Source organism: Nothobranchius furzeri, chromosome 16 (genome assembly GCF_043380555.1).
Source record: "Nothobranchius furzeri strain GRZ-AD chromosome 16, NfurGRZ-RIMD1, whole genome shotgun sequence".
NCBI lineage: Eukaryota > Metazoa > Chordata > Actinopteri > Cyprinodontiformes > Nothobranchiidae > Nothobranchius > Nothobranchius furzeri.
Window position 1 is genome coordinate 23546111 of NC_091756.1, and position 13335 is coordinate 23559445.

General features: G+C 43.2%; 1 protein-coding gene across 2 annotated transcripts in view; it reads right to left on the reverse strand.

Moving 5' to 3' along the window:
- Positions 1–292: 292 nt before the first annotated feature.
- Positions 293–13335, reverse strand: part of spata20 (spermatogenesis associated 20) — a 102043-nt gene continuing 89000 nt past the window's right edge. For both annotated transcript variants that reach the window (XM_015963729.3, XM_015963727.3), the window contains one exon: positions 293–574. In XM_015963729.3, the coding sequence (XP_015819215.3) occupies positions 389–574 (186 nt within the window). In that variant the 3' untranslated portion in view covers positions 293–388. The remainder of the gene's footprint in view (positions 575–13335) is intronic.

The following is a 13335-nucleotide window of genomic DNA, read 5'->3' on the forward strand; positions in this document are numbered from 1 at the left end:
GTCTCAGGCAGAAAGTTAGATCCACGTGACGCGAGGATGAGCGCGGCAGCAGGTCACAGAAGTGTTCCTACAACACGTCCTCTCAAGAATCGGAGCTTTTCTTCTGAGCTAACAGCCATGTTGTACAGGTGTTGCTCCTTTCTGCTGCTAGCTTACTCACCTGAACATCAATATGAACTCAACAATAAACATTCTCACAACCCTGACGTTAAAAAGACTCTGAGGTAATATTTAGCTGCTAATAAAGGCTGTAGTAACAGATCTGGGACAACTTGAGGAAGGATGGACCTACTCCAATCAATACAGCTGATTGAGCTTTAAAAGCTTTTGGGTTCAATAACAGAAACAGCCAGAAATAGCATAAACCATTAAGAGTTCAGGTGCCCTTCTAGCTGTCTGTGGCTCCATCCAGAAGGAGCCGACGGAGTTCCTGTGGGTCTGTGACGGGGAGAGAGCACGTGAAGTCCTGGCAGACGTGGGCTGTGGCGACACCATCCAGCTGGAACATGGAGGAGAGGACGGGCAGGCGCTGGCACAGGAAGCTCTCCGGGCTTCCATCAGTGAGCATCAAAACCTGTCAAGAGCAACGGAACAGCAGCAGTCAGTAGGTTTGGGTGCTGATTCCCAAGGCTGGGTGGTCTTTAGCTCCAAGAACAAATGTTTTACAAAAGTAAAGAAGAAACAAAATTACAGGCTGCTCCATAAAGGAAAACAACCATGAATACCATACAACCACATCTGGTATAATTTACACCAGTACAATGTAAACAACCAAAACTGTTGCAATGGGGCAAATCAAACAAATAAATAACCTGTTTAACTTGAAAGATTGGTAAAAGCACGGATGTAGATGGTGTGTGTGTGTGTGTGTGTGTGTGTGTGTGTGTGTGTGTGTGTGGGTGTGTGTGTGTGTGTGTGTGTGTGTGTGTGTGTGTGTGTGTGTGTGTGTGTGTGTGTGTGTGGGTGTGTGTGTGTGTGTGTGTGTGTGTGGGTGTGTGGGTGTGTGTGTGGGTGTGTGTACAGACAGCGGAGTCATGTTAAAGTGCACTGCCCATTTCTTTCTTCCACAGCTTCTCGACTGAACTAGAGGTGAGCTCGTAAGCAGTAAGCAGAAACCAAACATGAAAAAAGAGGGAGAAGGAGGAGCAGACAGGAGGACAGAATGATGAGAAGGGTCTGGAGAGACTTTGTGAAAGGTCTGTCGTGTCTATAGATGTTTGAGTAAACCTTGTGGATTTAATATCCTGGGTTACGACTGGGTGAGTGAAATCTGACATAACCCTTAGAATGTGGTGAGATGTTTACCAAACCTAAACCTAGTTAATGCTAAGGAGTTAACCTATTTCACACTGAATACTGTGTAAAAAAGAGAGATCATATCTCTCCTGTCTTAGCTTCCCTACATTGGCTACCTGTTAAATTCAGAATAGATTTTAAGATCCTTCTTCTCACATATAAAGCTCTTAATAATCAAGCTCCATCATACATCAGTGATCTGATTGTTCCATATGTTCCTAACCGAGCACTTCGCTCTCAGACTGCAGGTTTATTGGTGGTTCCCAGAATATCTAAAATTAGGATGGGAGGCAGATCTTTTAGTTATCAAGCTCCTCTCCTGTGGAACCAACTCCCAGCCTTAGTCCATGAGGCAGACACTTTGTCTACTTTTAAGACATGGCTTAAAACATTTTTATTTGATAGGGCCTATGGTTAAAACCTGATGTTAACCCAGATCTGGACTGTTACAATCCCTGGGGTTTACCATGGTTGGTCGTATTATTATAACTGTTTATTTAGTGTTTGCCCCCTGTTTTGTTGTGTTGTGCCCATTGTTTTTTTTTCTTGAGTGACAACACCAGACCTGGATGCAAGATGGCTGCCTCCATACTGTTATCCAGTATCCATGGAAACCACAATGAGTCCTGGCAGCCTCATCACCAGTGGATCCTTCCACAGTTCTCCAGGTGGAGGCAATTGGACTAATCCTTTACCCTCGATCTTGAAGGATAAAAGGCTGGAGGAACTTTCACTCTGGGAGCTTCTTGTAACCAAGTAGACTCCATTTTGGCTGGCTTCAGAGTTTAGACTTTTGAAGAACATCTTGAAAAATAATAACTTGGCTTTTAGTTACCTCTAGTAAAAGGGCTTATTTGATCCCCGGTTGCTACTGTTTGAGTGTGAGAGTCTTTGTGGTTGAAATGCTGTGTTGTTATTTAGAGGGTATAAACCTCTTTATGTTCTTTGGTTATAACCCTGAGTCTTTTAGCTAAACCTTCCAATATCCCCCTTCTTTTGTAACATTCTGTTGGACATTTAGGTCTGCTTCTCTTAGTTGTAGCGTAATTGTTTTCTCTTCTTTTTTTGCTGCCAGTTAAAAGAACTGAGCTTTAGCCTCTAGGTTGATTCTTTTCTCTAAGAAATCACAATGCAGCCATAGGAACACTACTGGGTATATACCAGTGCTTAATTTGTAAATAAATTGTTCCCGGAACGCAAATACCGACGTAAAACCAAAGTTCACTAAAGGCAAAACAGATGCCTCCGGTGAAGGGGAGGGGGTCCTGGTAGGTTCGCTGGAGTTTGACACTTGCACCCACATTTTCAAAGTTAAACATCTCTTTTAACAACGGTAGTTTCTGCTTCAGCCCTCTCCCCCCTCCCCCTGCGAAGCGGCCACAAACTCACTGATGCGCCTGCAGCCTCTCAGAGTTCCTGCTGCTCTAAACATTGACAAAATAATTTCATTTTCTGTTCCTCACTTCTGATTACCTTCAGTGGTGTCTGTTTGTTGCAACCAGCAGGTACAAAGACAAACTTGTTTTTTATGTGACTATTTTTCTGTCCTGTCTCTGTTTATTATCTTCCTGCATCTCCTCTAAATCCTAAAGAAAAACTGCTACCTGGCTTCATATTTTCCACCTTATGAGTTACCTTTGAACTGCAGTCCTAGAAGATCTACCGACCGCAAATACAGTGGAGTGCGCGCCGGCCGCACTGGTGCGGTGAAGCCACCAGAGGAAGAAACAGGTGATACGCTCCACTCCGCAGCAGCAAAACGCATCAGACACAAATAAAATACAGAAATCATGAAAGGAAATGAGCCGACATGAACATTGCATGTTAAATTTGTTTTTGAGGTGGCGACACTTTGAGAATGTTACTGTGGCTGTACTCAGGACGCATCTGTCTGGAGCGTGTCAACCATCAGAGCTCTGTGCCTCTCAGCTCTAAATAATCCCCAGAGAGTCCACATAGATAATGTATTATAAGTAGAACCAGGATCTTTTCGGGCTCCCCTGGGTGTGTAAGCTGAGGGCTTCCAGGGGAGCCTGTCATCCTTTGGGGTGAGCCGAGCTCCCTTTAGCTCACCCGTAATTCAAACCCTGCATATAGCACAAGTTGGTTGCGTGAGTTGCCAGAACCAGCAGACAGTTGCTGGAATGGTCCTTTCAAAATAAGACAGTTCCCGGATCTTGTTCCAGCAAGATCCGGCTCAAATTAAGCCCTGGTGTGTGTGTGTGTGTGTGTGTGTGTGCTCTGTCTTCTCGATCCCCAGTGAGTCGTGGTGGATGGCTGCTTATCCTGAGCCAGGATCCTCTGTAGGTTTCTTCATGTTAAAACTGAGTTTTCCTCCACTGCCGATAAATAGTATGAGGATTGCTGTAAAGACTCTGACACGAGTCAGTGACTCGACGCAATTTGCTGGGTTCCTTATAAAGGAACGTTTTTACTGATTCGCTTAACGACCTGACCTGTATTGGAATGTTTATTATGTGAAGAGCCTTGAGACGACTCTTGTCGTGATCTGGCGCTTTATAAATAAAGGTCCACGTGGCAGGGGTGAGGTGGTGCTCACTCCTCACCCCTGCCACGTGGACCCAAGGGATAAACCATCAACCCTGCTCAATGGTCAACTTTCCTCACGGGGTCACACCCATTAGGACAGTGGGAGGGTTAAAAGGCATGAAACAAATTTCTAATTTGTTTTCCGAGTTTGCTATTGCAGCTTTAATGTAATCCTATTCTTCTGCTGTTGGAAATGTTGCCATTAATTGGACAGAAGGAACTTCTTTCAGAAACACAATTTGAACAGATAGAATAGTGCTGGAGATAGTCTATTGATCAGTTTCCACCAGGTGCGTGAGCAGCGTGTTACGACAGCGGCGAGGTTTTCTTTTGACCTCCACAGTGCCTCCATCCCCACCAGGAGCATGGCAGACACAGAGAGGCTGTGCCGAGATCCACGTAAACGGACTCACGAGGTTATAAATTCACAGGACAAATGATGTAACTGAACTTTTTACTGAACTTTTTTTCACATGATGGGTTTTAAACTTACCAACCACTCCCAAAATTGTCGGTGATCCAGTCCAAGCCTTCTCACGTTTGTTGTAGTCTTTGTAAATGGGATTTGTGGTGTCATAAATAATGTTATTATTCTCCACTGCCTGGATAAAAGCCTCATGGTTCAAGCCTAAAACCACACCACTGCTTTCCTCTAAAAATGCAGGGAACAAAGGAGCCCTTCAGTAACCAGTAAACATGTAACGTTTAGGGAACCACAAGTCTGCATTTGTCTTTTATTCTGAAATTCACCAGATGCTTTACTCTGATACTGTGTGTGATTTGCTGCTTTGCCCTGTGTTACGTGCAGATTTGGACACATCCTGGAGAGATGTGAAATCAAAGATGGAACACAAACCTATCTTTAGTCATGCGTTGACCTGCTTCTGGGACGTGTCCGAAACTTTAACAGCTTCTATTACCCACCGAGGCGCACCACTGCCATAACACCTGCTCACGCACCTGGTGTAAATTTGGGGTTAGGTGCCCTCCATCCTTCCCTATACAAGGTTCCAGGTAGTTTTTAATAATACTGTAGTTGGACATGCTTCTAGTGAGGTAGTCGGTGATAAATGGACCTATTGGCTCGATGAAAAAAGGTTCCTGAAGTGGAAATGAGTCTCAGTCAATAAAACATGCACAGGAACAAGACTGGAAAGGAGTTTGATAAAATGTGGTCATGATGTGACTGTTGCTATGGAGACAGAAGGAGGATTTCCCTTCAGAGCCGAACATTTCCTTCTGTCTTGATGGCTTTTTTTAATAATGTCCTGTTTCACGTTGACCCAGCCTGTGTGTGTGTGTGTGTGTGTGTGTGTGTGTGTGTGTGTGTGTGTGTGTGTGTGTGTGTGTGTGTGATTGAGACTAAACAACGGTGACAGACAAAAAGACAGATTATGTGTGGATGTGATGAACAGAAAGGAGAGTGTGCTGTGTTGTATTCTGTGTACTGCATAATGTGTGAAGCTGCAGGAGACAGCATGGTTGGGCACACATAAGAGCACAGTCAAACTCCCACAGGGTTAATCCCTTATGCAGGGCATCCCTCACATAAACACACATCGACACAGCACTCCCACCCGTTGAATGTCCCTGCACTGACAGCTCCCTCCCACTCTCGTCCTGCCAAGGCAGCTCAGCTCAAACATGTGAACAGAACGCCGTGTACCTGTGTTGACAAACTCACAAACATGCATAACTTCACAAATCATTTAACGTTTGACCCTGCTAGCGTGGACACTACTCTCAGACCAACTTTTGTCTGAGGATGAGAAGATGGCATTTGTACCCAACACACACCGTGAGAGCACTTGTGGTAACCTGAGAAAGAATGGCAGTACCTGTGGCTACGCTGCCGCAGACAAGCAGGGAAAACTTACATCTTGCAATACAGACTCACTGAGTTCATATGCTTAAGAGATTTCATCCCAGAAAACACAGGGAGCGTGTTCCAACACAAGAGGCTAAGTGATGACTAGAGCTGTGCATTTAATTAAACGTTTATTTTAATTTTGGCTCAAAACAATCATAAAAACAATGTAATCAACAAAAAAGTTATTTAAACTACTTACAGTCTGCTTTGCACACATTCTCTTATATAATAACATCTTTCCAGTCACCCACGCTTCCATTACCTCTCCTAAGGCTAAACTCAAGCACATCTTACGGAAGTTTGACGGCCATAACATGTATAGAAATAATAAATGTCTTCTTCATACATTCTCCTGCAATGCCCTGGTCCTGGAGAATGAGCCCTGGCATTTTTACTGTGATTGCCTGTTTTTCTGTAAAATCACAGAAAAAGAGAGATGCTCGGGTCGAGCAGGCTGCTTCATGCGTGTTCACGCTCAGGCATAGCCCGTAGCATTTGCTATCCGTAGCTTTAGTCTTTGTCGCTGTTCCTAACGCCTAGTGACAAAGCTAGCTACATTTCTGAGGACCCTTAGCTACTTTCTGTGGAACTTTCTCCTAGATATTTCCTGCAAATTAGCAACAAAATTGCCATTTTCACTCCGAACCGTTCTTTGGTTTGAAGTTTCAGCTGTCATCAAGGATATAAATGTTACAGATACTCTGAATGTTACTAGAATGTAGCTCACCTTGTAAGATGTCTGATTCCCATGTAGAAAACCTAGGTTCAATTCCCGATGTGGACATAGTTCATTTAGAGTTTATTTTTTACATTAATGGTAATTTTTACAGTAAGATGCCCAAATTTTCATTTGAGACTCGCCGAACGGCATTGAATTCACAGATAAAAAAGATGTGGGTTCAACTTTCATTTTGGAACAATTTTTCAAGCAAGGGAAGGGAATGATCCGAGCATGCAGGAGGACTGACCCATCATAAACCTTTGTCGGCCGTGCTGAAGAGAAAGGTACAGACCCAACTTATTTAATTAATTTGCTGCGCGTTCTCCTGTCCTCTGCCCCCCCCCCCCCCCCCTACACACACACACACACACACACACACACACGCACGCACACACACACAAGGCACTGTCTCAGCTGTTATTTTCATTAAGGAGTGTGCACGTACAGCATGCGCGCCTCGTGCACGAGCCTACTATTGAAGCTGCCATTACGCTTTTGGCCTGAGGGGGCAATCACGAGCATAAAAATTCTAAAGTGCGTAAAGTCCCTTTAAGGTGGAGTCTTAAAAAAAATCGGTGCAAATCAGCAGGGCAGCTTGAGGCTAACACACTGACGGTGTGTGACATGACAAATAATAAAAATAATCATTATTACCAAATCCAGATACCCAAACGCGTTGCTGCAGCATCCTGTAAAATATTCAGATGTGATGCTGCACTAACGCTAACGGTGGTCCGACGAAGGGGCCAGGCAGTATATTTACCAAGAATCACTAACTAACATCAGGGCTCCTGTGGCAGCTACTCTCTGTTCTTGTATCAGGGTTTCCAGTCCAGGGTTTCTTTATGTGACCATCTGATCAAGTAGAAATTTTCATTTGATTATTTATTTTAGACCAATTTCTGAATGTTACAAAATGTTTCTTGAAATAATTATTATCCCTAATAAGTATAAACATCTTTAGGGTGGTCTATACTGATTCCAGTATGAAGAAAAAATTTTTTCTGGTGTCATAATTTTATTGCCATAAGATCTGGCACTACAAAACAGCCCAACTCTGCCTAACCCTCACTCTAGATATTTTAGACTTAACACAAACAGAAAATGTATTAATGAGATTATTCATGGCAAATGTAAACCACTGGACATTGTGCAGTGGTTAGCTGCCCTGTTAGCAAACCCAACAAAACCAGGATGATGCATTTACCAGCCCTGCCTACACGCCTGTGCATGTATGACACATGCATAGTCATTAGTAATTATTGTACAGCTAAACAGTTAAATGACCACTTGTGAGGTATCTCAGAATCATCTTTTGAGTAAGATTTTAAGCACATAGAAATGCTCACTTCTACCAAAACACTGAAAACACATTAATAGATCATGACAGAAACATCATAGCTAAAAACATACATTATTATTATTATTTAAAGTGTGACATAACCAAATATAACAGAACACATCACAGGTCTGCGGGTACAAAGCTTTTCCTGTAAATGGTGCTCTACCATCTGCCTGCCAGACACTACGGAAGAAACCCAATTTGCATGGCTAAATCTGGCACATTTACAAGGTGTACTCGTGTTTGCTAATGTGCACGGTCTTTACATTTTAATAAACAATAATAAGGACGAAGTGTGCATTGTTTCTGGGACTAATGAGGTCCAGATTCCTCTGATTACTTCTGGCTATGCAGACATTAAATAATGTTATCAAGAAAAGTGATTAAATTAGTTATTTATTATAGCAAAATGTGAAGATAAAAGATTTTCAAAAGGGACACAGCTTAATTTGTCACTTTGAAAGTAAGTTGTAGTTGTAGACTGAGGGTAATGTTAAAGGTATTGGCTCAGCATTAAAATTGTAGAAATACAGTATAACTACACTTTACCATCTATATAAATATGAACTGGGTTCAGTTTTTCATTTTGTTAAGGAATTTAGTTATAAATCATTACAGAAAATCAAATTTCTCTCCTCCAGGCTACGAAGAACCGTGTTTTGCATACGTCACTCACACACGTCATACTAGGTAGCAGCTGTTGCTAGCATGGTAAATCACTTCATTTAGTTTACTATCGTGTTCCTAATTAAAAGAGAAAATTGCGTTTACAGCTGCAGCTAAAGGTCTGAGCCATATGTCCGTATCCTACACGCATTTTTAACTAACATAGGTTTGATCTAAAACAATAACCTACATCTATAAATCCATTTAGAACCGCACCGGTACTTCTGGACTCCAGCAGGCCAGTCCCGTTAGCATGACTGCCGCAGCACTAACCGTGTTAGCTCCGGTAAAAAACAAGTAATTCGTGAAAGCTACAAGACACACTGTTAAGTTTTATGCTCTGATGAAATGTTTATTTGTATATTTGTAAATATGTATGCTTTAATTTGGAAAGTGAGACAAAACAGGAAATGACGTCTCAATGAGAGCCAATCAGCATGTGCTGTGAATGAACTTTGTGTTTTGTAATAAAATGGCAGCCATGCTGACCCACAGGGTGCGTGAGACAGTGAGTGAGAGAGGTCGCGCGTGAGCAACGAGCCAACGAACCAGAGACCAGTTGTTGCGTTACAATTCTTTACCAGAGAGAACCAGAATACAGTGATTGCTTTTAACCCCAACCTGAGAGCGTTGTTTACCGGCTCCACCAGCTCTGCTCAACAGGGTATGGGCCCAGAGCGCGCCCAGGGAGTCCCAGAAGACCGCAGACAGACCGCACCCAGGGCGTGTTATTGCATCACAAAGAGCGAACAGCGTTTGTACCAGGAAAGCATCACAGAGGATCGGCCTAATCTAGGCACCTGAGGACTTTAAGTGAGAAGCAAAACAGAACCGACCAACAGCGAGTCCGGTGAGTCCAGCAAAGCTGTGACGTGTGTCGGACAACATGAGTCGTGGGGACAGCGGACGCGAGTACCCACTGGTCGAGACTACTTTTCGACAGAAACAAGGAAAAGTATGAACTATGGGAGACTAAGTTTCTCGGACATTTGAGATTACAAGGATTAAAAGATGTTATATTGAAACCTAAGGACAATGGGGAAGAGGACGAAGACGATGAGTCGAAGAACGAGGAAGCGTATGCACAACTCATTCAGTTCCTTGATGATAAAAGTTTTTCGCTAGTAATGCGAGAGGCAGCTGATGACGGGCGTAAAGCGCTGGGTATCCTAAGAGAACATTACGCTAGCAGGAGAAAACCCAGAATCATCAGCCTGTACACTGAACTCACATCTCCACAACAAGGAAGAGGTGAGAGCGTGACGGACTATGTGTTGCGAGCAGAGGCAGCCATTACAGCATCGAGAAACGCTGGTGAAACATTGAGCGATGGTTTACTTATTGCAATGGTCCTAAAAGGCTTGCCTGACTCATTTAAACCTTTTATCATCCATACCACCCAGAGTGACAAAGACATGACTTTTACAATGTTTAAATGTAAGCTAAGGAGCTATGTTGAGACCGAGAAACTGAGAGTAACAACAACTGATGACAATGTGATGACGACCCGCATAAAAACCAGAGTGTTCTACACGAACGGACATGCGTGAACGAAGCATTGGAGATGGGAATATGAACTGTTTTAAGTGTGGTCGAGCTGGTCACAGAGCCATGACCTGCAGACAAAACAAATGGTGTAGCTTCTGCAGAACTTCTACCCACCAAATCGACGTGTGCAGAAAGAAGAACAAAACAGATAGTTTAAGGAAAGCCGAGGAGAAGGACGAGGAAAAGGAATACACATTCCGAGCATGAGAATCAGACGGAACCATGCGTGGAGCCAGAACGGGGAAGCTGATAGTGGACACCGGAGCGACTTCACACATCGTCACCGATCTGAGGAGATTCCAGAAATTCGATGAGGACTTCAGAGCTGCGTCACAGCACATCAAGTTGGCTGACGGAACACGATGCAGGGTGGGGGGGTGGGGTGGGGGGGGGGGGGGGGGCTGAACGAAGAGGAGAAGCTGTGGTGACCTTGGTCGACAGGAACGGAAAACACCACAAGGCTGTGCTCAGGAGAGCCTTATACGTACCTTCCTACCCCCAGAACATCTTCTCAGTGAGAGCAGCAACCACCTGTGGAGCGACTGTTATCTTCAGACGAGGTGGAAATGAACTGCGACATCCAAACGGCACAAGATTTCCCATCAAAGAACACGACAGACTGTAGTTACGAACCGTGAGTAACTACGCCATTGACATTTGCAGCGGTTCGTATGATATAAATACGTGGCATGAAATAATGGGACATTGTAATTTTAAGGACATGAAGAACTTACAGAACGTAGTAGAAGGGATGAAAATAAGTGATAAACCAGAAAAAGTCTGTGAAGTGTGCATAAAAGGTAAATTTGTACAAACCAGAAACAGAGAGCCAGAAGCAAAAGCATAATCGGTGTTTGAGTTGGTACATACAGATCTAGCTGGACCGATAAGCCCATAAACCAGAGAAGGGTACAAGTATGTATTATCATTTACGGACGACTATACAAGTGCAGTTTTTGTGTATTTCCTGAAGAGGAAAAATGACACACTACAAGCAACAGAACAATTTCTAGCTGACACAGCATCTTATGGACAAATAAAGTGTGTGTGTTCAGACAACGGAACAGAGTTTACAGGGAAAAAGTACAAGAGATTACTCAGAGAAAGAGGTAAAAGGCATGAAACATCAGCACCTTATTCTCTGCACCAGAATGGAACAGCAGAACGCAATTGGCATACATTATTCGACATGGCGAGATGTATGCTGATAAAGAGTAACCTACCTAAGACCCTGTAGACTTATGCTGTACAAGGAGAAGCTATTATCAGAAACAGCTGTTACAACAAGCGCTTTAAAGCCACACCTTACCAAATGTTGAGAGGCAGAAGACCTAATCTATCACAAATGCATAGATTCGGCACACCGTGTTATGTGTACAAACCGGGCGGAAGTAAGCTTGATACCAGAGAGGAAGGAGTTTTCATAGAACAAAATAAAAACAGTCCTGCATTCCTAATCTATTTTCCTCAAACAGGCAAAGTAGGAAGACATAGATTAATAAAGTTTGGGAAAAGAGAAATAAAACCAGAGCCACAACCGACTGTGGTTTCTGATGAAGAAAGAGACCATCTTCAGAGGAGAAAAGAGAGAAAGGAGAGGGAGAGTGAACAGTCACCAACCCCGCAAGTCCCAGGAGACGGTAGTAGCCAATCAGTACAACCAGAAGAAGAAACACCAGAGTTGCCCAGATACCCACAAAGGGAAAGAAGAAAACCAAAATATTTGGATGATTATGAAACAAACTACAAAACAGAGAATGATGATGATGATTAAATTCTGTGTAAGCCAGATTATTGTTGAAGCCTGATGACTGATATACCTCTGAAACTACCAGATGATAAAAAGACAGTGGGGGGCAAGTGGAAAGTGTTAGGAAGCACGTAGATGGAGTTGACCAGTTACAGCAGCAAGGCTGACAAAGTTTACTGTTGTGTTATTTGGACAATGAAATGCAACGGATATAAACATCCCCAGAACAAGTGGGAGTGTTCAGTTTCATGCTCTGATGAATTGTTTATTTGTATATTTGTGAATATGTATGCTTTTATTCAGAAAGTGAGACAAAACAGGACATGACGTCTCAATGAGAGAGCCAATCAGCATGTGCTGTGAATGAACTTTGAACTTTGTGTTTTGTAATAAAATGGCAGCCACGCGACCCACAGGGTGCGTGAGACAGTGAGTGAGAGAAGTTGTGCGTGAGCAACGAGCCAATGAATCAGAGACCAGTTGATGTGCTACCATTCTTTACTCTACCAGAGAGAACCAGGATACGGTGATTGCTTTTAACCCCAACCTGAGAGTGTCGTTTACCGGCTCCACCAGCTCTGCTCAACACACACACACACACACACACACACACACACACACACACACACACACACACACACACACACACACACACACACACACACACACTCAGATAATCTAAAAGATGATCCCCATTTTTCAACAATAGATCCTCCTATAGGACCGGTAGAACCTCCGTGTCATCCTGGATTAGAAAACAACGATCCGAGCAGGCGAGTTAGCATCAGGAAGATTTATTCTGGTAAGCAGTCGGTTAAACATTTTCCAATCTTATATCAATAAATACACCCAGCGGTAAAGCTGGCAACACGTTGTTTTACTCATCTGTAGATTACTGAATTATATTGGGGCAATATGATGGAGCTAATCAGCTGAGAACTTAACTGAAAGCTACCGGTGGAGCACAGACATGAAATAATTAACAAACTTTAACAAACTGTACCGATTTTGGTTCCGAAGACGAACAAAATCCTCCCCGGTGTCCCAATCGGGCCGCAAGCTTTCTGAGTGAAACGGTAAAAAAAATATCTGCACCTCTGGTAGTGATATCCAGCTGGCGGGGTCGGCATTCAGTTGAACGTCTCCAGTAATCCAATATTTGCTCTTATCGCCGTATCCCAGAGAAAAAAAAAACAAATCTGACCGACTAGTAGAGGCTTTAGAAGCTACATCTGACTGATGACACATTGTTCTCTGCTATAACGCTAACGCAGAAACACCGGGGTCAGGCGTTGTTTACTATAGCGGTTTCAGCAGAGCTCCATGTGAAGCGTCACCAGCTGCCCAGGGCTTAGACCGGAAGTCAGTTTCTGTTTTTCCCGCGCCAGTAAAAAACATCAGATTTTCTTTAAATTACAGCCGCGAAAATCCAAAAACCCTTTTCATCTGAGGTTTTAATACTTCTTTACACATGCTGTTCAAAGGAATTTTGCCTCTGGCCAATATCTTTAATACATATTCATGTTAAAAGTGCAATCTTAAGACATGTCAAATTACATCTGTTATGTTTTTGTGACTTTGGCCAAATCTTG